The 25,519-nt window shown below is 42.7% G+C and overlaps 3 protein-coding genes across 4 annotated transcripts; 1 reads left to right on the plus strand and 2 right to left on the minus strand.

Moving 5' to 3' along the window:
- Positions 1-696: 696 nt before the first annotated feature.
- LOC128832873 (S-acyl fatty acid synthase thioesterase, medium chain-like) lies at positions 697-7,570 on the plus strand. Its single transcript, XM_054020565.1, has 6 exons — positions 697-826; positions 2,557-2,695; positions 5,837-5,936; positions 6,456-6,625; positions 7,011-7,093; positions 7,335-7,570. The coding sequence occupies exons 1-6, from the start codon at positions 697-699 to the stop codon at positions 7,466-7,468; spliced, it is 756 nt and encodes a 251-aa protein (XP_053876540.1). The 3' UTR covers positions 7,469-7,570.
- On the minus strand, positions 7,462-19,775 carry LOC128832874 (acyl-CoA-binding protein homolog). Of its 2 annotated transcripts, none has more exons than XM_054020567.1 (3): positions 9,138-9,614; positions 8,923-8,985; positions 7,462-8,835 (listed from the first exon to the last, which is right to left on the minus strand). In XM_054020567.1, exons 1-3 carry the CDS (start codon positions 9,304-9,306, stop codon positions 8,762-8,764), a joined length of 306 nt encoding a protein of 101 aa, XP_053876542.1. In that variant the 5' UTR covers positions 9,307-9,614; the 3' UTR covers positions 7,462-8,761. The 2 variants fall into 2 exon arrangements, 1 of the variants encoding a protein (XP_053876542.1); XR_008444076.1 differs by lacking the exon at positions 9,138-9,614 and adding an exon at positions 19,474-19,775 and having other exon boundaries at positions 8,811-8,835.
- A 3,496-nt stretch (positions 19,776-23,271) lies between these two features.
- On the minus strand, positions 23,272-25,313 carry LOC128832636 (uncharacterized). The gene is made up of 2 exons (XM_054020169.1): positions 24,746-25,313; positions 23,272-23,751 (listed from the first exon to the last, which is right to left on the minus strand). The coding sequence occupies exons 1-2, from the start codon at positions 25,299-25,301 to the stop codon at positions 23,276-23,278; spliced, it is 1,032 nt and encodes a 343-aa protein (XP_053876144.1). The 5' UTR covers positions 25,302-25,313; the 3' UTR covers positions 23,272-23,275.
- Between the last annotated feature and the right edge of the window lie 206 nt (positions 25,314-25,519).

Raw genomic sequence — 25,519 nt, forward strand, 5'->3', positions numbered from 1 at the left:
TCCAGCAGCCTTGGTTACCATTTACAAGGTGACCCCAACACACTCCCACTCCCAAATTTTTCCCCAAAAATGTATGTTCTGCACTGTCCAGCTCTCTTCTGGACAGTCCGTTCCTCTAGGGGAATCATATACAACAGCTTAACACCTTAAATGACATTACCCAAACCATTCACAATACTGGATTGATTTTCATTAAAGAATAAAATGTTAGGTTTTAAGTGAGCTCAAGTAATGAGGTATAAAAGTCAGAAATGGTTCCAAGGAAAACAGAGATAAAACTCTTTCTGCTGCCTAACCTAACAAACTACACTTGATTCAAAGTAAAGTCCTTACCGCTTACTTCTAACACATTATTGACCAAGCTTTCAGATCAGGCCTCCTTCTCTAAAGTGCAGCATTGCTTTTTTTTTGTCTTCTTAGGTACTAACCTCACATACAATGTTGCTACATATATTTCACTATGATAAGCTTGACCAGCGAGTTATTAGCTTTTAAATGATACCTTAGTAGGCATATTTTGCACAAAGATTATTACAGTCAGGGTCAGCTCCAGGCTGATGACACAGTGCTAGCAGTTTTGACAATAGGAAATATTGGCCTGTTTCGAACTAAATGAAGTCTAGAACCACACTCTTTAATTTAAATAAAAAACTAAACAGAACAAATGACTGAGATTTCTTTTTGTCTTCCTCAAGAATGGAGAAGGTTGTTGCTTGTCTATACAGAAGGCCTAACGCGCTTTATAGGCTGATTTGCTTCCCCTGGGCTGGAAGTGGCGCTACCCATTTTGTAAAATGGGGCAAACTCTTTGACAACTCAATAGAAGGTCAGTAATTTTTGTGTATGACAAGTACAATTTAATAACGATGGGCCATCTGGACAGGATACTAACATGCAGAGTAGTAAGATCTTAAACAGAATATTCTCAGCCCTAGTAAAGAGAGCTGAGTTATCTTTCTAATAATGTTCTTACCAAGGCTCCCTCCTGCAAAGTGCTTAATACCTCCATTGGGATGTTGAGTTCCCTCAACTCCTATGCCACTGCAAAGCAGGTCCCAAGTTCCTGGGTTCAAAACATGAATATATCTACCTTCAATTAAATTTCTTTCTCAAAGCTAAAACAGGCTTGACTCTTTTAGAAACAGATCTGTTAAATGGGTCAGCAATACAGTAACATGTTTGGTTATATTTAAAAAAATGTACATGCAGCAAAAATGCTCAAAAAGGATATTTAAAAATTCATTTCAGTATGCTGGGAAGCTACAGACCCTTTTCCTGTGCAGAATGAATTGAAGTTAGCTAAACTTCTCTGCATGATTCTACATTCTCTGTATCAAAACCAATGTCACACAATGGCTTCCCATGGCTATCACGTTGTATCAGCTCTGGAAAAGGTTCATACTTGCACTTTTTTGAAGGGGAGAAGCCATGGCTATTTTCCAGACCTTTCACAAAGAAAAGAGAATAATCTGGCATTACACGAGAGCATTAGCATTGAAATAAAACCAGTCCCCTAAACGCTGAATACCTCCAGTGAATTGCTGTGCCAGTCACATCCAGTTTTCCTTGAAGTAAAAAAAAGTCTTCTGTTTAGATGGAAATACTTCCAGAAAAGCTACTGGGAGAGGGGGGCCTCAGAACAATTGCAACTACTGTTGAGTAAAATTCAGAGAGCAGCATGCGCTTTCAGAACTGTCTTAACTTTGCTCAAAAAAGTTATAAAAGGCCTGACCCTATATTTTTGTCCTGCTATCTATTATGTTATGTGGTGGCTTATTTTAAGTACAATACTTTTTGCTTCTTGGTGTGTGTGACCCCTCCTGCTTCCATGTGACCTTTGAGGGACACGTCCTATGAAAAGGAGAATGAAAAAAATAGTAACATATTTTTACAATTTAACCCATTGTTCAGTTGCCCAATACAACAGTGGGGTAAAAATCCAGGGATGGTCCTTTGAAGACCAAGCTGCTGAAAGGAATATATAACCATGTCAATAAACATCATGATTCCAAGTTCTACTATGGGTAATAAGTGAAAAGCCTTCAAACTAAAAAAGATTGCAGTAAAGGATGTGCAAAAGAGTTACCAATAGAGTTTAGGATTCTAGCGAGACGGTTTTTTATATAGAGAATTTACATACTAGTTATTCTTCAACTAAAATGCTGATTATTATTTATATTACAATAATACCTAGAAGCCCCACCTAAGATCAGGGGCCCATGTGCTAGGGTGCTGTCAAGACGCCTAGTAAGAGACAGTCCCTGTCCAAAGATCTTACAATCCAAATAAACTGGACAAATAATAGTTGGGAATAAAAATATTAATACCAAGCTCTTGAGTGAAGCCCATGTTGCCCTTTACATTTTAACCACTGAGTTAAAACTTCACCTAATCATTATCATCACTAATGTAAAAACCTTCCTTTATGTAACTGGCTGTTAATATTTGCTTTCTGCAGAATAAATAAAAACTGTGTGGTTAATTTCTGTTTTGGTAATCTAAAGGCATGAATTTTAGAGTGACCTGAAATGACTATAATTTTCTTTTCCCCTCTAGTGTATTCTGTAAATCTTCCTGGAAGAGGCTCTCGTGTTAATGAACCTTCTGCAAAAGACATGAAAACTATCGTTAATGACATTACTAGTGTTTTGCTTCAAGACGTGCAAGAGAAACCTTTTGCATTTTTTGGTCACAGGTAAAAAAATCTTTTAAAATATGTGGCAAAGGAGCCTAAAATCTGTGGCCGGATACTTAGGCTTTAGCTAAACTGGCACTTTTATTCTTAAAACCATTGTCACGCGGGGGTGTGAAAAAACAACAAAAGTTTACCGACCAAAACCACCGGTGTGGACAGCGCTTTGTCGGCGGGAGCCACGCTCCCAGCGATGAAACTACCGCCCATCGGAGGTGGTTTTATTTTGATAAAGATCAGGTACACAGTGCACCTTACAACGGCATAGCTACAGCGGCAAACCTGTGCCCTTGTAAGGTGCACAGCGTAGACAGTGACTTACTTAGCTCTTTCCCCCAAGGCAGAGTGCTGGACTGGCTGAAACAGAATCATAGTGTAGATCTACACAACAAATGCTACAGCAGCACATTTGTACACACTAGAGCTATGAAAGAGTTTTTCCCATTGTGACTGATATTCAATTTGTGATCCACTATAACCCCCAGATCCTTTTCTGGAGTACTACCATCTAGCCAGTTATTCTCTATTATGTATTAGTTCAATATCCTGTTTTTGAAACTAAGTATTTTGCTTAGTTATTACCTAGACTCTGACCTCCCTTTTTTTATAAGGAATGGTGGCTAAACTGGGTCTACTTCATGAGCATATGCCTGGAAGGAGACTATTTGATATATACCAATCCAGTTGGGGCTGTGGTATAGCCAAGTGGTATGTAGTGTCTGCCATTTCTGTGAAGCAGTCTGATATTACCAGTAGAAAAATCTGCTGAGTACTTTTGAAACCATCAACTGCAAGGAGCTGTTTGTCCTACTAGGATTGTTCCAGAGTAGATCTACTTGCAGATGTGGAGCTTGGGTGATTACACACCTATCCTGAAATCACTTCTATATGGATTCTAGTGGTGATCATGTGTCATCTTTGTTGTTCAGTGTACAAGTGGAGCCACTCAGAGAACTGATATGATACCCACCCTGAGATATCTGCAGTATGCCCAGATCTACATGACTGTGTCCCTGCAACAGAGCAGTGCCTTTCCTGCCTAGCTGAGTTTGCAAGGATGGATGTGGGACAGGTGGATGAGGCTCAGTGCAGATAAGACTGAGCTATTGCTTCTGGATAGTGGAAAACTTCTGGGGCATATTTCTTCCCCAGTAGCTCTCCTCTCTCTTAATGGGATTTACAGAACTGGATTCATGATTGAGCAGTCAGTTATGATAATAAGTGGAATATGGAGGCCCAAGTGGCTTTTTCCACTTTCAAAATATTGGACGTTTACTTGTTCTGAATGGAGATTTCTCCATAGTAATCCACACCTCTGTGTTTTACTGCAATGAATTGCTTTGGGATATCCTTAAGAACATAAGAAAGGCCATACCGGGTCAGACCAAAGGTCCATCTAGCCCAGTATCCTGTCTACCAACAGTGGCCAATGCCAGGTGCCCCAGAGGGAGTGAACCTAACAGGCAATGATCAAGTGATCTCTCTCCTGCCATCCATCTCCATCCTCTGACAGACAGAGGCTAGGGACACCATTCTTTACCCGTCCTGGCTAATAGCCATTAATGGACTTAACCACCATGAATTTATCCAGTTCTCTTTTAAATTCTGTTATAGTCCTAGCCTTCACAACCTCCTCAGGTAAGGAGTTCCACAAGTTGACTGTGCGCTGCGTGAGGAAGAACTTCCTTTTATTTGTTTTAAACCTGCTGCCTATTAATTTCATTTGATGATCCCTAGTTCTTGTATTATGGGAATGAGTAAATAACTTTTTCTTATCCTCTTTTTCCACCTCACTCATGATTTTATATACCTCTATCATATCCCCCCTTAGTCTCCTCTTTTCCAAGCTGAAGAGTCCCAGCCTCTTTAATCTCTCCTCATATGGGACCCGTTCCAAACCCTTAATCATTTTAGTTGCCCTTTTCTGAACCTTTTCTAGTGCCAGTATATCTTTTTTGAGATGAGGAGACCACATCTATACGCAGTATTCGAAATGAGGGCGTACCATTGATTTATATAAGGGCAATAATATATTCTCAGTCTTATTCTCTATCCTCTTTCCTTGAAAGCCAACTGTCAGCTAGTACATATTACAGAGCTTATGCCTGTCAAAGCACGTATAACATAAAGCCTTAACTAATAAATGACCACTCTCTGGGCTGCACAGTGTTTGGCCTTATCACCGAGAGTGACATGTGAAACAAACAGAATTGGAACTGCTCACTGTCTCACCCTGCAGGCCAGATCCTCTGCTGGTGTACATCGGCACAGTTCCATTGAGGCAGAGTACTTTCAGTCAACAACCTGTCTGTAGAATGCCTGCCACACTACATGCCAAAGTACATCAGTGGCACTGATGTGGGGGGATAAGTTATGCCACTTCTGAGATCTGTTTGCTTATGGCCATGATCTCTCTCTGGTATTTATATGGCCCCCTCATTGTAGAACTTCATAATCTTTATTGTATTCAACCTCACAATACCCCTGTGAGTCAGGGAAGTGCTACTAGCCCCATTTTACAGACAGGGAATGAACACACAGACTAAATGACTAGGTCAAGGTCATGATGTAAGTCTGTGGCAGAGCAGGGACTTGCGCTCAGGCTAAGCTAGTGCCTTAACCACTGGACCATCCTTTCTCTGTTGCTTTTTTGAAATTCTTGTTGTTTATGTATATCGGTCAGGGTTAGAACCTTGCAGGTACAGATACCTTCTAAATAAATGTATTAGAGTAATAATCATTACTTAGATTATGACTGTTTACTCCTAATAGTAATGTTGCTGCTTACATTAATAATGGAAGAGCAAATGGCTTTTGAAGGTTACTTAGTTTTCAAGGAATATTCAAAACATTCATTCATACTGAAAGCAAAGTGGAACCGTGAAAGAAGCAAAAGTGTTGCACTAGGTCTGATCTGCAATCTGATTTCTCTTTTACATGTGAATTGACTAACATCATTACTCTTTAAAGTTACTTCTCGGAATTCGAGACCTATAACACACTGCTCCAAGGTACCATTTTATGGTTTCTAAGAATGTTTACCACAGTAATTGCACCTTACTAGAGTTGGGATTCTAACTGTGTTTAAATGTGTCCTGCAAGATACGTTTAATCAGATTAATTTGGCTTCTCTTTTAAATGCAGTTTTGGATCCTATGTTAGTTTTGCAGTTGCAGTACACTTGAAAAAAAAATATGGACTACAACCAGAGCATCTTTTTATATCAAGCGCAGGTGCCCCACATGTAAGTGATATAATCTTTGATAATATGAAATAAAATAGCACTTAGCTATACAACTATCATGTATAAATTACTTGCTTTGGCTTTCTGATAAAGACATTCTTTTGGTAGTTTGGTTTCAGCATTTAGAATAAAAAATTACACCAAAAATTGAATAGCTTTTATATTTCTGTGTCCCTCACAAGCTACATTTTCAGAAACTGTTGTCTAGCAGCAAGAGACAGATACAAAGCTTTAGCAATGCCTTTTGTTATAGTCCACTTAATAACCACTACAGTGTGTTCTATAGAAGTGTTAGGGCAGCCTCTTTTCCACTCCAAGATTATCATCTCTATAAAGATTATGTGACTTCTGAAACCAACCAGCCGCTAACTCATAATGCAACTATTATACTGGGGACAGGGGAAAACACTACAGGTTAGATGTTCTTTAAGCTTCTTTCCCACGACTTAAATCTTTTAGGGACAGTTGTTTACAGTGTATTTTATGAAACACCTAATATATTTTATATGATACTTTCAGACACCATATTGTTATCCTCTCCACACAATAAAAGACCAAGACGAAGAAGAAATTATCAAAGTGATACAGTCTCTTGGAGGTACTCCTCCTGACTTTCTGCAGGACAAAGATATTATGAAACACTTCATTCCTGCATTAAAAGCAGATGTTACAGTTGTTCAGGCCTTTCTGTAAGTAGTACAGTTTTACAGTATATTCTGAGACTAGGACTATTCATTCATAGTCTAAAATAGAACATTCACCTGTACTGAGACCTATCACACAAGGCTCTTCCATTTTTGTCCCTGAATCTTTGTTTCCATGATAAAAGCATTTGTGTAATAGAAACAACAGCATAATTAAAGATCCAGCCTAGAATCTTAAAGGTAGAACAACTCCTTCTCCTTCAGTTCTTCCCCATCCCATTTATAATAAGTAAATAGCAGGTTGCATTCTGTACTAAAGAGTACATTGGCAAAGTGTTTTATTATGTTTTAGAGGGGGAAGAAAAAGATATTTTGTGTTTGGAGGGGGAACCTAGAGTGGAAAGATTCAAGTTCTCCTTTATGTTCACAGCTCTGAGGAACTGGTAATGGATGGTCTCTCTTGTGACCTTACATGCTTTGCTGGGTCTGAAGATTTGCCATATGATTTAGAAGGTAACTAGTAGCGTGCTTTGCCTTTAATATTTAGCTAGACTTCTGTTGAATCAGATTAATGAGCAGCTCTGTCCATAATCTCATTTTAATTGATATGGAAATATGAAGGATTCTTGCAGTATATGAGCCAGAATGATTCATAAGGAATTAGAAAAATTTCAATAAACTTGAAACAAGTTATGTAAAACAATTACACAAGTTGATATTTCTCTCATGCTTTACATATTTAATTCTCTTTCAGCATGGAAGGATGTAACAAGTGGAGATACCAGTATTCACAAGCTTCCTGGAGGACACTTTTATCTGCTGGACCCTGCTAATGAAATTTTCATGGCAGACTATATGACAAAATGTATAGAAACTGTTGATCTCTGAGTATATGTCTTTATTTTGCAGGGAGAGGGGTCAAAGATTAGTCCAAAGCAGTAAATAATACAAAACATTTTCTATACAACTTTACAACTACCACAGAGGCAAGGTAAGCAACTTTCTGTAGCAACAGGGCTAACAGTTGATGTATTAATACAGGTGCATCCTAGAGCCAAAGGTTTCTCCAGGATATAATTTATGATGATACTTAGGAAAATTCTGATTCTTAAAAATAAACAGCCAGTACATTAATTTGCTTCCCTGTGGTGGTTAGAGTTTGGGGCTGGTGGGAGGATGGTAGGCTAAAGCATTGCAAAGATAGTATGTCGGGCTTCAGTGGCTTCCCTCTGCCTTTACCATAGCTTAATCTGGCCCAATAAAGCATCTAAGCAAGAATAAGCTCTGTGGGGGTTGGAGGGACCCAAAGTTATTTCCATTTAAAATGTAGTTTTTCTACACCCGCATTTCTATGACTGTAATAGGGCTGGTCTACACTGGGGGGGCGGGGGGGAATCGATCTAAGATACGCAACTTCAGCTATGAGAATAGCATAGCTGAAGTCGACATATCTTAGATCGAATTAAAATTACTTACTTCACGTCCTCGCGGTGCGGCTTCGTTGACTCCGCTTTCGCCTCTCGCCATGGTGGAGTTCCGGAGTCGATGGCAGAGCGATCGGGGATTGATTTATCGCTTCTACACTACACGCGATAAATCGATCCCCGATAGATCGATCGCTACCCGCCGATCCGGCAGGTAGTGTAGACATACCCTAACAGAAGGGAGATATATTTGCGCAAGTATATTTATCCATTATTGGATCCAGGAAGTAACTAATGTTTCCTTTAAATCGGCACTCTTTGAGACCTCATTAGCCTGACTCAGCTATCTTAAAAACTACTCTTCTTTTTCTTTCTTTTTAAATCCCCCTCCCTGTATCCAATTACATCTTTTGGGAAAAAAAGACAGGTAAGTAGTTTTGTCTTCAGAATTTACTTTGGCTGGATAGGAAGAGGAATGTGATCTTTCTGCTTCCTCAAAAAAAGGGAAAAAGAAGAGACCGTTTAAAACCTTAAATAAATCTTGTAGGTAAAAATGTATTTAAAGTAAGTAAGTTAGTGTCTTAAGAAGTACAGTGCATGTGTAAATACTCCCTTGTAGGTAATTAACTCACGTTGGTAAATCTTAGTGTCAAACTAAACACGAAAATGTTAGTTTTGCATTTTTTTCCTCAAAAGAGTTAGTTCATTAGCTACTGAAAAGTTAATGAATTATTTATGGGAATTATTGTGGAGTATTTTAGATCCCATATTTTTCTATCATCTCTCTTGCTTTAGAAATATAGGCAGTCATGGCGTCCTCCTTTGATAAACCTGCAAAGGAAAATAGTAGTCATTACCTTTCCTTATTTGGTATTCTATAACATTGATTACTTAGTGTAAACTTAATGGTAAAAACACCTTTTTTAAGGTTCCATGCTTCCCATTTGGCTTTGGCTTTCAGATCTAGCATTCCTGGACACTCTGCCGAAAAAAAAACAAAAAATTCCACAAACATTTGTCGGTTGTTATTATACCATTTTACCTAAAGAGTGTTTAGTTTTAGTAAATTTACAGAATTAAATGTGTGTGTCGTGGTGGTGGTGGGGTTATGCACACACACACATATAAAGTACCAGTATCAATGTCTCCAACAGTAGATTGTTTGTAGAGTCCATATAGTTCCTTCAGCTCATCATCGCTTGGCCTCGTTTTTAATTTTTTTACATCTTCTGTAGCACTGTCGAAATCAGTGTGAAAAGCGGAGCGGGGGGGGGGGGAATCAAACAATGGCGTATTAGACATTTTAATCCCTATTTTGTGTGCTTTAGGCTTTGTAGCATCCTCATAAATTTACTAATTGCTTCCCTGTCATCAGTGATACATAAAGGTAAATTCCTCTCAATACTTCCCTAATCAAATTATACTTGGCCAGAAATTTGGCCAGCTTGGCTGATAAATCAACACTGTTAAAAGAAGCCAACACTCTCCTCCCAAATACATATTTTTGGCTAAATAATTGGAGCCATATACAGCCTAAGTGGTGAAATGGAATGTCACAGGTATGATCATGCAAGCTGCTTATAAATTCTATGAACTATATGTCATTCATATCCAGAATCTGAGTTGAGGGCAGGGATGCAGAGGAACTACCATGGTGGTGGTTGAAGCTTCCCCTGGGGGAGGCTAGCTTCCACTTCCGCCTGTGGCCCCACCCAACACTCTACCCCCGCTCTGCTCCAGGCCCCACCTCCACTTGGCCCCCCTCCCCACTCGGCTCCCCCTGCCACTGATTGCTGCCTTCTCCTCTCCTCCACCCTCTTCCCCTACGAGCCCCTCCCCCCCACTACTCCTCACATCCCTCCTCTTCTCCATGCCCCCTCTCCACCGCGAGGCCCCTACTGCTCACAAGGAAGTGTTGAGCAGCGGGGGCTTCGTGGGGGGTGGAGGGCAGGAGAGGAGGGACTCAGCCAGGCAGCGGCGGGCGGTGGGGGCCTCGGGGAAGGGGCAGAGCAGGGACGGAAAGAGGCGGAGCGCAGGCGGGGCCACCATGGCCCAGGTGTCTGGTGGCAGGGCAGCAGCGTCTGCACCAGGGGAGGCTTAGCCTCCTCTGGCCTATTATACCCCCAACTTATGGAAACTGCATCCAAGAAGTAGTCCAGGGAGCTGTAAAGCCCTTTGAAAAGATGCTGAGTACACTCCCACTTTGTTTTCAATTCTCTGCTGCCAGTGCAACTGTGTGTGCATGCATGGCAGTGGTGACGAAACTGTATATGGGGGGGCTAATGCAACAGTCAGTCTAACTGATGCATCACCCCTATATGCCAGAAGTGCAAGGACACATTGTAGCTACCCATTACATGAACACAAAGGGGGCGATTTGGGTTTGAAAGTCTCTTTTCATCTTAATCACACTGAGCTAGCTGCTCTCTGTCCCTATGTTACTGGTCCCAGTCAAGTCCTTAGTACAGAGTTCTCTACCCTTTTCCACCTACGTATCTTTCTGTGACCTCAGAGCTTCTGGTCCTTTTGCACTGGGTTAGCCCTGAAGTCTAGATAATGTAATTCACAGTCTGTTAGTTTCAATGATTTGTAAACCAAATACTTAACTCTATATAACAATGCAAAATTACTACATGCATTTTTTTGAAAGTTTCATCCAAAGTTTGCTATATTTGCAAGAATGACATTGTAAAACACTGTAGGGTATATGTTATACATATGTTTAGTATTTGTAAATTAAAATGTATTCCCTACAAGTTTGTGCTATAATATGCTATGTATTCAATAAAGTCACACAGTGTTCCTTTAGCTGTCAATTTGACTTCTGTGGCTTGGTCTCATCAGCAGGGATTGGGGAGTTGCCTTATCATCCTACCCAAGCAGGATGCAACCATCCTCTCCATACTGGGTGTCGACTCTTCTTATTCAGGTGAGAACTTCCCTTGCAATGGGAGAAGATGATTGGGAAGGATAATGCCAATTGGATTTGGAAGAAGCTGGCCAAGACGCTGAAAAAAATCTTCATTTTTGACAAGGTCACACAGGCAAGAGCGGTCAGAGATGCGGTTTTAACCCTGTGGTGTGTAGCTGTGCAAATTTCTGATTTGAAGTTATGGTTTCATACCCAATAGGAATCAGATTGGATGAGTGCATTTAATTTACTTCTAAATTTAGACACTTGGACACAAATCTCTGTGAAAAGGTGGGTTTTTTTTTTTTTTTTTTTTTACATCTAATCCTCAAGTGCTTTGCATTGGTTGAACATTCTACCCTAACTCTCCTAAAAGGATAAGAAAGTGGACACAATAGACTCACTGATAGCTTCTGCTGAACTACCATATGTACCATTGACATCAACCGTCATTATTCTAGCCGTCTTTAAAATGTTAATTGAGACATGCTTGTTCTGACACTGGTCACACTTAGGCAAAACAGTGAGGTGGCCAAATTTGCAGATGATACAAAACTACTCAAGATAGTTAAATCCAAAGTTGACTGCAAAGGGTTAGAAAGGGCTCTCACAAAACTGGGTGACTGGGGAACAAAATGGCAGCTGAAATTCAATATTGATAAATGCAAAGTAATGCACATTGGAAAACATAATCCCAACTATACATACAAAGTGATGAGGGTCTAACTTAGCTGTTACCACTCAAAACAGAGATCTTAGAGTCATCTTGGATAGTTCTCTGAAAACATTCACTCAATGTGCAGCGGCAGTCAAAAAAAGCTAATAATGTTAGTAACCATTAGGAAAGAGATAGCTAGTAAAGCAGAAAATATAAATATAGGATATATATAAATCCATAATATACCCACACCTTGAATACCTTCTATACAAGGAGGAACTAAAAAGACTGGAAATCTTCAGTTTAGAAGAGAGCCAACGCAAGGGGGTGGAAGGGTATATGATAGAAGTCTATAAAATCATGAATGGTATGGAGAAAGTAAATAAGGCAGTGTTATTTACCCCTTCACATAACACAAGAACTAGGGTGTTACTGGATTAAATTAATGGGCAGGAGGTTTAAAACAGACAAAAGGAAGTATTTCTGTACATAATGCAAAGTCAACTCATTGCCATGGAATGTTGTGAAGGCCAAAACCATAACTGGGTTCAAAAAAGAACTAGATAAATTCATGGAGGGTAGGTCCATCAATGGCTATTAGCCAAGGTGGCCAGGGATGCAATCCATGCTCTGGATGTCCCTCACTTGCAATGGCCAGAAGCTGGGACTGCAGGACAAGGAATGGCTCTCTTGATAATTGCCCTGTTCACTCCCTCTGAATCATCTGGCACTGGCCAACCATGGTAGCCGGATACAGGGATAGATGGACCATTGGGCTGTCCCACTATGGCCATTCTTATTTTCTTAACTATATAACAGCAATAATGTGTAGAGGGGTGTAGGAGAGGACCACAGTCTGCTGATTACCTGTTCCTGGAGTCTCAAGATCAAAGGCCCAAGCTCTGTAAAGGAAAGACTAACCTATTCATGCAAGTGCTACTTCTGAACTGAGGCTGTTATGAACTTGTAAACACAAAAAAACCAACCAAACAAACAAACAAACAAAAAAGCCAATGTTTTGTGGGATTTGAAGGACTGATTCCTACCAGAGCTCTTGTTGGAGCTGGATGTAATCCCTGGTAAGTTTATTAGCATGCATGTAGATTCTTTTAATGTTTTAAATGTTATCTATGTAATGCTTTCACCTTAAGAATGAATGTACTTGCTTATAAAGAGCTATGTGGTAATTATAACTGAGGGCAATTACAACTGTTCATAGTCTTTGGAGAGAAAGCAAAGCGCAGATGTTGGCTTGTTTAGGCAGTGTGGCTTGCTGAGGAACTCACAGTGTAGGAAACTGCAGCCTCAAAAAATCCCACTCCGGAGAGAGAGAGATATGGGACTTTGCCCAAGAGAGATAACATCAGGGGAACTGGGTGCCTAGAGTGGGTGCCCTTGGTGGACCACATGGGGGGAATGCAGGTGCAGTTGCCCTGAACGGTGCTACATAGAATGTGATTTTTGTAGAGTTACTGCATTAAATTCTATATCCGCAGGGAGTGAAATGATTTATATATTTTAACTCAGTGATTTATTTAATGTGAAAGTGCACCAAGTAAACAGATTTTATTTTGGTGGCATAAGTTGTGGTGAAGGGAAAGTACATGGTTTCCTTAGAATAATAAGTTAGCAGAGTATGCTATACCTAACTTGGGCAAAAATTATGTCTCCAAATACAGCCTCATCAGGCTCCTGAATATATAGGAAACCTGTATTTCTAGTGTTAAAATAATTATACCCATGTGATCTTTTCTCACTGTCAAAGCTAAATATGTGGTGCCTTTCAGTATCTTCTGAATGTTAATTGAACACGGTAAATTCAGTGTTCTCGAGGGAGTTACATTGACAATGAAAACTGCTTTAAGTTGACTATGTCTCGATTAAGAGTTAAAAGTGACTTGCAAAGAGGGGAAAATGTACTTATGGCTTTTTTGTTTATTTCTGAGGTGTGACAGTCTATACCGTATGCAAGTATGAATATTTTGTTGTGCAAAGGTCAGGGGGAGAGGTTAGGAGGGGAGGAAGGTGGTGTTTAGAAACACCAGGTATGATTACTTGTTTTGCCGAAAGACTAGAAAAGTAAAGTGCAAGCTTTCTCAACTCTCAGGGGTGGAGTTGCTGAATATTTCATAAAGAATTTTCCTCCCAAGTTTTTATCAGGTGTTTGGGTGTTTTTTGTTTTTGTTTTTTTTAAACATAATTAAGCCTCAATTCTGAACTGCAGCCAAGATGAGCTCAAAATTTTCACCAGGACTACCAGGTGAAAGTTATAATCTACAATGCTATCGGTCCTATAGTTTAAGTGCACAATTTGGAGTAAGTGGGATCACACTAGTTACATGCTTCATTGTCAGAACTTGTGCCTACTGTAGGGTCTCAAATGTAGCTTTCATGTGGGTTACAGGCTGTATTTCCCTGGTGCTTGCCTTTCAAGACAAAGTACAATTTCTGTTGGACTCTACACCCAGTCATACTGGTGGAATTTGTGGGCCACATCTCTGAGGTCTCATGAAAGTTACTGTTTAAAAACAGAAGCTACATTAGCATCTTAATGATTCAGTATCAATTACAAAAAAAAATCTCAGGCCCAACCTAATTAAAATATACCCAGACTTAATAAGTTAAATAAAACAAGAAATTGTCAATAAACTTTCCATGATTAACCTTATATCTGCCCATCCTTTCCTGACCAACTGGGCAGAAACCCCTCCTCCCACCAGCTGCCTCATGAAAGAGACTTGCATCTGCCCTGTTGCACATATATAAATAAATGAGAAGAGTAGGGGTTGTTGTATAGCCAACACTACCTATCCTGGAAGCCTATACCAGGGCTATATTAGGAAGGTGTATGAAGCATACTGTGAAGGGATGGAGCCACAATGTATACTGTAGATTAACACAAATTTGATCTATAATTGGAGGGAGGATATATGACCCATATTAGAATGGTGAACAGGTTACAGGGAGGTTTCCATCATGGCCATTTGGATAATGGATGGTGGCACCATAGTGCATCTCTCTTGACTGTAGAGGTTACCTACATAATGGTGAGACAGGTGGCTTCCGGCTTGTGATTGAAGGGTGAAGTAAGGAAGAATCTCTGCTCTGGATGTGGCAGGTGGGTTTGCAGTTTAAAAGCCATTGCCCAGTATTCTCACTAACAGAAAGAGAAGATTTGTCTGGAATCTGAAAATATACAGATTATTTTAAAGCCCTAAACTCTTTGGAGCAAGACCTACATCTCACTATATGTCTGGATAGAGACATAACAGGAAAGCAAGAGAACAGGTGAGAGGGAATAACAGAAAGCAGCAGGAGCTGAAAGGAGAGAGAGGAGGAGGAGCCTCTTAGGTACCTCTCTAGCACCCCCAGGAGCCTGGACTGATTAACACCAGCTTCTCAGAGAGCTTCCTGTTTCCTGCTGCTTCCCTGAACCCGCTTGAGGTCAAACAGACAATCAACTGAAGTAGTAGGAGCCAATTAGGCCCTTAAGACGCTGATATCTTCCCTCACTCAGGCCCTGCTACCAGCCTGTCCCCTTCAATTGAGTGTTAAGAGCCACTATAGCTGGCACAGAACAGCAGTCATGAGTGAAAGAAGAAAACGCCCCTCTGGGGCAGCATTCAGAAAAAGAAAGAAAGCAAAGGAAGCTTTTCTATCTACGCAGGAAGGCGCTCTCCTGAGATACAAAGACACAAGTAGAACAGGAGTACTTGTGGCACCTTAGAGACTAACAAATTTATTAGAGCATTTATTTATTAGATACATAGACACAAATGTTCACGGTGAGTGGTGGGCAGATCCCTGATCTTCCAGTTAGTCAGAGTGCAGGTGACCTGGCAGCTACTGCAGCATCCATATCTCCATCTCAAATGGATGTAACCATGCACATTCCTGAAGAAAAGTGTAAATCAGAGAAGAGTGTGGTGGAGGCGCAAGAAACAGCTGCTGCTGAGTTTAGTTCCTTAAGTCTAGATGATCCAGGAGCGTGGACCCACTTGAGCAGTAGCCTGAGGGACTTCCTTGTACTGCATAGGCCACAGCAAGTGAAAAACTTCATGTTCCCCAAAGACAATGAAAATAGAAGTTTCCATCCAACACATTACTGGCGTGAAATCCCCAATGGTGACAAAGTGAAGAGGCCATGGCTTATGTACTCAAAAACACAGAATGCTCCATACTGTTTTTGTTGCAAACTCTTCCAGTCTAATGTTCCAGCCACATTGGGTTCTACAGGAACAAGGACTGGAAAAATCTGGCTAGAAATCTGGCATGCCATGAGAAAGCAGCAAATCACCAGAGAGCACTCCATAGGTGGAAAGAGCTTGAGATGAGACGAAGGTTAAAGGCCACCATAGATGATCAGCATCAAGATGACATTGCATCAGAGTCTCTCTACTGGCAAAATGTTCTGAAAAGACTCATTGCCATTGTGAGAAAGTAATTCATAATACTTCTGTATTTGACAGCTAATCTTTTTCTTGATAGGCTTGGGGCTTTTCTTTCTTTCTTTTTTTTTATTTTTAAATGTTGTTCTTCATTCTTCTGTCAGAGCAATGCGAACACACATTAAATGGTCAAACAAGTACAGATTACAGGCCTAATCAGATAATATCTAGTTCTCTGCATCTCCACTTCTCAAAGCATTTTACAAAGGAGGTAAATATAATTACCCCCATTCCACAGATGGGGAAAGCAGGCACAGAGGAGTGAATTGACATGCCCAAGGTCACCCAGACAGTCAGCAGCAGAGCTGAGAACAGAACCTACATTGCTGGAGTCTCAATCCATTGTGCTATCAGTTAGGCTACACTGCTAAGCACCTACTGTTTGAGTGTAAGTGGGACATGCTCAGGTGGTTCTCTGCACAGTGCAGCATCAGACCGATGTAATGGAAAGTTTTTCAGGAATCATAAAAAGAGTTTTGCACACATGTAACTAAACATCATTCCTACAAAGCATAGACACCAATACTAAATATATTTTAAAATATTAACATTTATATATTACGTGACCAGTGTAAAAAAATTGCACCAATAACTGGGTCTAAAATAAGGCCAGAAATAAATAGGAACTATGCATGCTCAGCATCTCTGAAAAATCATGGACCCTACTTGTAAGCAGCTAAGTTTGAAAATTTTGGCCTAAATATATAAAAACGACATTCACAAGAGAATTTACCTGTCTTTAAGGAAGTAAATCTGAGGGCCTAAACATCAAGCATATTCCTTTTAAGGATAAAAATCTGTTTTTAAAAAAACATGCACCAAAAAAAAAAAAAAAAAAAGAGACCCCACAGACACAAATATGTATGGGATTCAAAGCACCGACAAAACTCAGACTGTACTTATATGTCCCCCATCACAGACATCTCTGAGCACCATCCAAGCACTTAAAATAAAAATAGCATTTACCTAACCGTTACACACCAATGATAACACATCAACTGAATTGTCATATTTAGTTACTAGGACAAACAACAAGTGAAAATGTTCTATCTAGGTTCTTATACCATACCCAGCAGTATCATTAACTTGAATGGGCTTTGGATCAGGCCTCACAGTGCAGTGAGATTGTGCTTGGTATCAGACTTGTCAGAGGAGAGGGAACATCAAAATTAATTTGTGAAATTAAGTTAATATGTCTCTAAATGATCTTATACTACATATAATCTTAGTTTACTGGGCTGCATATGCAAGTGTAAAAATAGACATTACAGGAATAGCATATCATGATATATGCAAAATGCATTCCCATCTGCAACAAGAACTGAATAGAAGGGAAGACTTAACCTGCATAAGACAGTTAAGTTTAATATAAACACACATTGTTTAGCTCTTCAGCACCCCCTACATAAGTCACTGTTCATGGAATAAGAAGAACAGGAGTACTTGTGGCACCTTAGAGACTAACAAATTTATTAGAGCATAAGCTTTCGTGGACTACAGCCCACTTCTTCGGATGCATAACATTCTTCATGGAATGTTGCATAGGAGCTAGTTTCTTGTAAAATAGGGAAACTTTGAATCTAAAAATTTTAAGTGTCCCTTAAAAATATAGCTTATTTTAATCATGTATTGACTGAAATGCCTTCTGACTTCTCAAATTAGAAGCAGTAGAATTTTCTACCATAAGTAAACTTTATACATGTTTAAAACCACACATACACAAACCCATTCACTAGACTTGAATGCACAAATTACTATTGCATCATCACCATGTCAGTTAAATGGGAGAGAACCTAAGCTTAAATGGCTTCTTCGGTGTAAAGCAAAATGTCTGAAAGGATTTAGTTTCTCTCCTCCATTTATGCCGTGTTTCTGCGGTTTGCAAAACTGAATTCTTGGCTACTACGTTGCTCCCTCAATCTCTTGCCACTCCTCTCCAACTTGATTCTGAGATTCTTTATGGACATGATTAAGTTTCTCCCACATTGTATTATTGCTGTTTAAACGCTGAACTGAAATGGTTCCCGGCCAGAGTATTTGATCATTGTATAGAATGAGGGGCATTTTTTTGTGGAGGTGGTTTATCATGTAATAAATGTGCAGTGTTTTACCCCAGCTAATCTCACTCAGGTTTGGTGTTTGTTTTTAAAATCTCAATGCTGACAAAAGTCTACAACAAAAGATACTCCAACTTTGCACATTCAAGGGTGAATTAAAAAGTAGAGAAACAAATTTAAGATCCTACTGGACATTTAACAAAACCTGGTTTGAACTAAAATTGGAGCGAGAGGTGGGATGTGGCTGTTCAGTTCCAAACCCCTTTGAGAAGGGTCTGAGTTTTGTTTGTGAAGTGACACACAAAAATCTCTGTGCTGTTAAACTATAGTCACACAGCAGCTCATGCCCCTTTGGAGATTAAGCTACCTCAGAGGAGATTAACCCTCTCTGTGGAGTGACGCTGCAGTTACTGGCAATATACTCCCAACATCCGAGTCACGCAGAAATTAGGAGACAGCTGCTATCACCTCCTCCTGGAAGCATCACTCACACCGCCACACTGCTCCTCCCTGCGCAAAATAGACACCAACCCCTCAGAGAACAGGGCAATGGAACAGGCTGGGAATGAGCTTGCAAATCTTAAAACGGGAGAGATCATTTTAATGTGACTGCTGTGGAGAAAACTGGCTAAGTTGCTCACGATATAGATTAAAAAAAAAAAGGAAAGTGCTGCTTCCACCTTGCTGCAAGGATTGAGGGCTCAAAACCAGCAACAGGGGCAACGCTTCAAATCCAACTCAGAGAGGAGGCAACTAGTTTCTCTAGCAGTCCATACGCAGTTGAACTTTGCCAGCAAAATGCATGCAGCCTTCAACACAACTCCCCCTAGAAAATAATGCATGCACCCCCAAAAGAGCATCTACAATTAACTGGCCCCTCATGGCCCCAAAAATGTATGTACCAATAATCTAGATCCTGGGAAAAGTGCCCCTTTTTATTTCTGTATCAATCTAAATTAATTCATGAATTAACCCCACCCTCATAAAATAATGAATGCATCCTCCCAAAGGCAGGTACCCAATAATAGTGCCGCTACAACCACACACACTAAGAAAAATAATCCATATACCAACCAAAATGCATGCAGCCTTCAAAGCAGGTGCCCACCCATCCCCTGAAAATTTTATGAACCAAATAGCAGACTCCAAAGAGGCAACCCTTTGCTCCCTGCAAAAATTCATGCACCAATTAAGCACCCTACATTAAAATAAATTAATTAAATTATTTGCTGTGCTGCAAGACAACCCAGATTATGCAATGATAATCCTTGCTCTGTCTTGTGTTGCCAGGGGTGGGCATTGCCCAGTGATGTTACAATACATCCCTATCCTTATCCCTTGCTCTCCTGCACTGAGCTTCTTTTTGCCTCACCTCGCAGCAGACCCCCTTCTTACCTGGAGAGTCATGATGATGATAACAGTGGCAGCAGACGCAGCAATGAATTAACTTCTCCCAGGGCAGAGATGCAGTGTTTATATGCTCAGCCCCTCCAGTCCTGCTCTGCAGCTCCAGTTATAGCCTCAGGCCACACAAAAGAGGCTGTACTTCGCTTTCCTCATTGGACCAGGACTGAAATGACATCAGTTCTCAGGACTTCTCCCCTCAGCAGGCGCCTGGGTTCTGTGTATGAGCTGAGACTGTCAGAACAGCAAAGCTAAAGCAGCTTGCTTACAGAAGGAGCTGGATGCAGAGAACAGCTGTTAACTACTCGTTTCTCCTTTGTGTCCCTCTCAAAGGATGCACTGGAACAAGGACGCCCTTGACAACAAAGCCCAAATCTGTATCCTTTCTGAAATTCCTCATCAGAACGATAGCTACAAATACACACTGGCTCATTTTTTATACTCCTGCGTGATGGGCTACTGGCAACAGGAAAAAGGACACTGCAGCATTTAACAAGTTATTTTGTGAAACCAACACTTCTGCCTTTCTGCCTGCTGTGAATCTGATCTGTATTAAAACCTCCATGTTTGCTGTTACCCTTCGTGTGGCCCAAGGACCTCTTGTTGCCAACTGGCAAATAGAACAAGGGTACGTAAGGGTTACAGCGATCCCCTGGGTCTGATATCTGCATACTAGTCTGCCAAAGAATGTCATGTAAGGTCTCAAATGTCACACTGGTCATCATAAGCATTGTGAGATGAATGTACGGAAAATATGTGAAGTGTTATGCATATATACTAAAAATTATGCTCCTTAGGTCTGTGAGTTAAGACAAGTCACCAAAAGGTGATCCACATAGTCCTGGTAAGCAGTGGGAAAGAGATGATTATCTCACTCTGGCTGGTCATATGCAAATTATGTACTATATGATTCACAAAGCCCCCCACCCCCAGTTACAGTCTGAACAAAATGCTAATCAATAAATTGCAGAGGTTGCAGGAAAAAACAACAGACAAGGTTATTCGGTTTAGAAGTAAGACAACGAACTTTTGAAACTACATCTGGGATGCAGTTAGTTCTTCAGTCTGTGAGAACAAGCTGACAGCCGAAGGGATCTCAACCAACCGGATTCAAAATGTTGGGAAAGGGGGAACCTATCTTGTAGGAGATAGGGAATTCCTTGTTAGTTAAGTTTAGGCTCAAGAAAGAGTGTTGTGTTTTGTTTTATATTTAACCATTTGTTTCCAATATTCTCACTATTACTTGAATCTCTGTTCTTTGATAAAAAAAATATTTTTTCTTTTCACTTATATATATAAATGCTGAGTGTTAAGCACAGTGGGGAGCCTGAGTTGACTCTTGCATCCTGGCATGTACTGTTCCTTTGGGAGTAGCAAATCTGAGGCCTTGTCTACACTACAAGAGTAGTTCGATTTTACTTGCATCGAATTTTTGGAATCGATATTGCAAAGTCGAACGTGTGTGTCCACACTAAGGACAGTAATTCGACTTTGTGAGTCCACACTAACAGTGAAAGCGTCGACATTCGAAGCGGTGCACTGTGGTCAGCTATCCCACAGTTCCCGCAGTCCCCTCTGCCCATTGGAATTCTGGGTGTAGCTGGCAATGCCTTCTGGGTAACAAAATGTGTCGAGGGTGCTTTTGGGTAACTGTCGTCATCCGTCCATCACTCCCGCCCTCCCTCCCTGAAAGCACCGGCGGGAAATCAGTTCGCGCACTTTTCCAGTCATTGACAGCGCGGACGCCACAGCACTGCGAGCATGGAGCACGCTGCGACCATCGCTGCAGTTGTGGCTGCTCTCAACGCCTCGCAGCTTATCATACAGGTTTCCCTGAGGCAGATGCAGAAAAGTCAGGCGAGGAGGCTACGGCACCGCGGTGATGGCCTGAAGTCTGAGAGTAGCACAGACCTCTCAGAAAGAACGGGACCCAGCGCCGAGGACATCACGGTGGCAATGGGTCATGTTGATGCTGTGGAACGGCGATTCTGGGCACGGGAAACAAGCACTGAGTGGTGGGACCGCATAGTGCTGCAGGTCTGGGATGAATCCCAGTGGCTGCGAAACTTTCGCATGCGGAAGGGAACTTTCCTGGAACTTTGTGAGTTGCTGTCCCCTGCCCTGAAGCACAATGACACCCGGTTGCGAGCTGCACTGAGTGTCCAGAAGCGAGTGGCCATAGCCCTCTGGAAGCTTGCAACGCCAGACAGCTACCGGTCAGTCGCGAACCAGTTTGGGGTGGGCAAATCTACCGTGGGGGTTGTTGTGATGCAAGTAGCGAAGGCAATCGTTGATGTACTGCTGCCAAAGGTAGTGACCCTGGGAAACGTGGAGGCAATCATAGATGGCTTCGCAGCGATGGGATTCCCAAACTGCGGTGGGGCCATAGATGGAACTCACATCCCTATCCTGGCACCGGACCATCAGGCCAGCCAGTACATTAACCGAAAGGGCTACTTTTCCATGGTGCTGCAAGCACTGGTGGACCACAGGGGACGTTTTACCAACATCTACGTGGGATGGCCGGGCAAGGTTCATGACGCTCGTGTTTTCAGGAATTCTGGTCTGTTTAGACGGCTGCAACAAGGTATTTACTTCCCGGACCACAAAATAACTGTTGGGGATGTGGAGATGCCTATAGTCATCCTCGGGGACCCAGCCTATCCGCTAATGCCCTGGCTCATAAAGCCCTATACTGGCGCCCTGGACACTGAAAAAGAACTCTTCAACTACCGGCTGAGCAAGTGCAGAATGGTGGTGGAGTGTGCTTTTGGCCGTCTCAAGGGGAGATGGAGAAGCTTACTGACTCGCTGTGATCTCAGCGAAACCAATATCCCCATTGTTATATCAGCTTGCTGTGTGCTCCACAATCTCTGTGAGAGCAAGGGGGAGCCCTTTATGGCGGGGTGGGAGGTTGAGGAAAATAGCCTGGCTGCTGATTACGCACAGCCAGACAGCCGGACGATTAGAAGAGACCAGCGGGAAGCGCTGTGCATCCGGGAGGCTTTGAAAGCAAAGTTCCTGAGTGAGCAGGGTAACCTGTGACTTTAAAGTTTGCGTACAGAGAAGCTGAACCTGCCCCCGTTTCTTTACCCAGTTAATGTTGACTAACCTCTCCAGTTACATACCCCCTTCACCCCCTTCCAACACACGTTTCGAAATAAAAATAGTTCTACTTTGTTAATGCACACCGTTTTCTTTACTACTGTTTTCGCGGGAATTTTTTAAAACTGGGATGCAGACTGTGGTGCGGAGCGGGTGTAGTGTAGTGACGCGAATGAAGCTTCTAAACTCAAGGATTGACAGGCTCCGCTGCGGTGGGATGGTTGTTTCAGCGGAGCCTGTCACCCCTCCTGATCAAGACTGTGTGTATGGGGGAGCTATGTGACTTTGTGGCAGGGGGAGGACGGTTACAGATCCCCTGCTGCGTGGCTCTGTGATCCTGCATAAGGACCACCGCTTAAGATCTGTAACTGCCCTCCCCCGCCACAAAGTCACAGAGCAACCCACCCCCCACCACATAACATGAAAACCACCTCCCAGACTAACCAGGGTAACTAGTCACTGCATCACTGCACTGTGTATGTGCCCTGCTGCTGTGCCTGCCCCCGCCTATGTACCCTGCCAAAGGTGACTGTCCTGTCCAATTACCAACCCCCTTTCCCCTCCTCCTCCAAAAGAACATGATTGAAACATTAGTTAACAGAAACTTATTTTTTATTATTAACTACACATGGAACTGGGAGGTGAAACTTGGACGGCGGCTTGTGTCAGGCGGGAAGGAAAGAACTTTTCAAATTTTGGGGAATGAGAGCCTTCTGCTACTCGAGCTCTCTGCAGGGGTGGAGTGAGAGTTAGCACGGACTCTGCCGCCTCTCCTTCTTTGCACTTTGGGTGAGGTGGGTATGGGACTTGGTGGCGGGGGAGGGCGGTTAGAGATGGACTGCAGTGGGGCTCTGTCCTCCTGCCTCCGTTCCTGCAGAACATCCACAAGGCGCCGGAGCATGTCCGTTTGCTCCCTCAGTAGTCCAAGCAGCGTTTGAGTCGCCTGCTGGTCTTCCTGCCGCCACCTCTCCTCCCGATCCATGTTTGCTTGGTGCATTTGGGTCAAGTTCTCCCGCCACTGGGTCTGCTGTGCTGCCTGGGCTTGGGAACAGGCCATAAGCTCCGAGAACATGTCCTCCCGTGTCCTCTTCTTCTTATGCCTAATCCGCGCTAGCCTCTGGGAGTGTGATGCCAGGCTAGGTTGTGAGACAGTCGCAGATGGGGCTGTGGAAATGGGAAAAAGGGAGTGAATTCCTCAGAAAGATAAATGTAGTTGTGAACAAAGAACATAGTCTTTCTCTGTGAACAAGACCATGCACAGCACCTATCACATGCGCACTCAGCACAAGGTCGAATTCTCGGCCTTCGCATTCAGTGCCTGGGGTCTTGCACAGCACATTTGAGAAGCGGGGCAGCACAACGGAATTTCTGTTGCAGGCAGACATGGTAAGCCGTAGACTTGTGGCAGTTTAAAACTTTTATATTACCACTGGCCTCATTTCACATTTAAAGCAATTTCAATCCCTGCTGCCAGCAATCCGGCAAGCGGGAACTCTGCCCCTGTCCCACCCCCTCGCGGCTGTCCCCGGGAACGATCCCTTTCGGCTGCCCCTCTCCCGCCTCCACCGCGTGGCTGCAAACCAGCGGTTACAGTTCTGTAAAGGAACGGTCAAGCAGTCCCAACACTAACATTCCCCTACCTAATTCAAAGCAGGTCACCATGGGCGACATCACCCTGATGAGGATCTCTGAGAGCGAGAGAGAGAGAATGCTCCGGGAAAGCCTCCAAAGACCAGGGCCATATGCCGCCCTGCTGTGCAGAGCAATGATTCCCGAGTACTTGATAGTCTCGTGGCGTGGCAACGTGTCGTACTTCGGAGGACCCAATAAGGCCGCTCTCCCCAGGAACCTCATGCAACGGCTTTCCAATTACCTCCAGGAGAGCTTCATCGAGATGTCCCAGGAGGATTACTGCTCTATCCCCGCACATATAGACCGCATTTTACTGTAGCTGCAGTAGCAGGGACTAACAGTAGAGCGGCTTGGGCAGGACAATCACGGAAAACCGGACATTGCTAGATTTTTTTTTCAAAACTTGCACTGCCCATGACTGAACCGTTAAGCGCCTAGGGCAAAGTAATCATGAACAACCCATTCTTTTAATTGTTAATATTCCTGTTCTGTTAAAAATAAATGTTTAGATGTTTACAACACTTACTGGATGATCCTTCCCCAGATTCTGTGTCCGGGGTAACGGCTGGGGACGCTTGGTAGGGGATCTCTGTAAGGGTGATGAAGAGATCCTGGCTGTCGGGGAAATCAGCGTTGTGAGCGCTGCCGACTGCCTCGCCCTCCTCATCTCCTTCCTCATCTTCCCCGTCCCCTATCATGTCCGAGGAACCGGCCGTGGACACTATCCCATCCTCAGAGTCCACGGTCAGTGGTGGGGTAGTGGTGGCGGCCGCACCGAGGATGGAATGCAGTGCCTCGTAGAAACGGGATGTCTGGGGATGGGATCCGGAGCGTCCGTTTGCCAGTTTGGTCTTCTGGTAGCCTTGTCTCAGCTCCTTGATTTTCACCCGGCACTGCGTTGCATCCCGGCTGTATCCTCTCTCTGACATGTCTTTAGAGATCTTCTCGTAGATCTTTGCATTCCGTCTTTTGGATCGCAGCTCGGAAAGCACAGACTCATCGCCCCACACAGCGATGAGATCCAAGACTTCCCGATCAGTCCATGCTGGGGCCCTCTTTCTATTCACAGACTGCACGGCCATCACTGCTGGAGAGCTCTGCATCGTTGCCAGTGCTGCTGTGATCGCCACGATGTCCAGACAGGAAATGAGATTCAAACTGGCCAGACAGGAAAAGGAATTCAAATTCAAATTTTCCCGGGGCTTTTCCTGTGTGGCTGGTCAGAGCATCCGAGCTCGTACTGCTGTCCAGAGCGTCAACAGAGTGGTGCACTGTGGGATAGCTCCCGGAGCTATTAGCG

The sequence above is a fragment of the Malaclemys terrapin genome, chromosome 2 (assembly GCF_027887155.1).
Source record: "Malaclemys terrapin pileata isolate rMalTer1 chromosome 2, rMalTer1.hap1, whole genome shotgun sequence".
Classification (NCBI taxonomy): Eukaryota; Metazoa; Chordata; order Testudines; family Emydidae; genus Malaclemys; species Malaclemys terrapin.

Bases quoted from the DNA above. Each gene is read 5' to 3' on its own strand.
- LOC128832873 (XM_054020565.1), top strand. From the start codon at position 697: ATGGAGAAGGTTGTTGCTTGTCTATACAGAAGGCCTAACGCGCTTTAT. The intron at 6,626-7,010 runs GTAAGTAGTACA...TTATGTTCACAG, and splicing joins ACAGTTGTTCAGGCCTTTCT to CTCTGAGGAACTGGTAATGG. The intron at 7,094-7,334 runs GTAACTAGTAGC...ATTCTCTTTCAG, and splicing joins TTTGCCATATGATTTAGAAG to CATGGAAGGATGTAACAAGT.
- LOC128832874 (XM_054020567.1), bottom strand. From the start codon at position 9,306: ATGTCTAATACGCCATTGTTTGATTCCCCCCCCCCCCGCTCCGCTTTT. The intron at 8,986-9,137 runs GTACTTTATATG...TTTTTTCGGCAG, and splicing joins TGTTGGAGACATTGATACTG to AGTGTCCAGGAATGCTAGAT. The intron at 8,836-8,922 runs GTGTTTTTACCA...TTTCCTTTGCAG, and splicing joins AGCATGGAACCTTAAAAAAG to GTTTATCAAAGGAGGACGCC.
- LOC128832636 (XM_054020169.1), bottom strand. From the start codon at position 25,301: ATGGCCGTGCAGTCTGTGAATAGAAAGAGGGCCCCAGCATGGACTGAT. The intron at 23,752-24,745 runs GTAAGTGTTGTA...CCATTTCCACAG, and splicing joins ATCTGGGGAAGGATCATCCA to CCCCATCTGCGACTGTCTCA.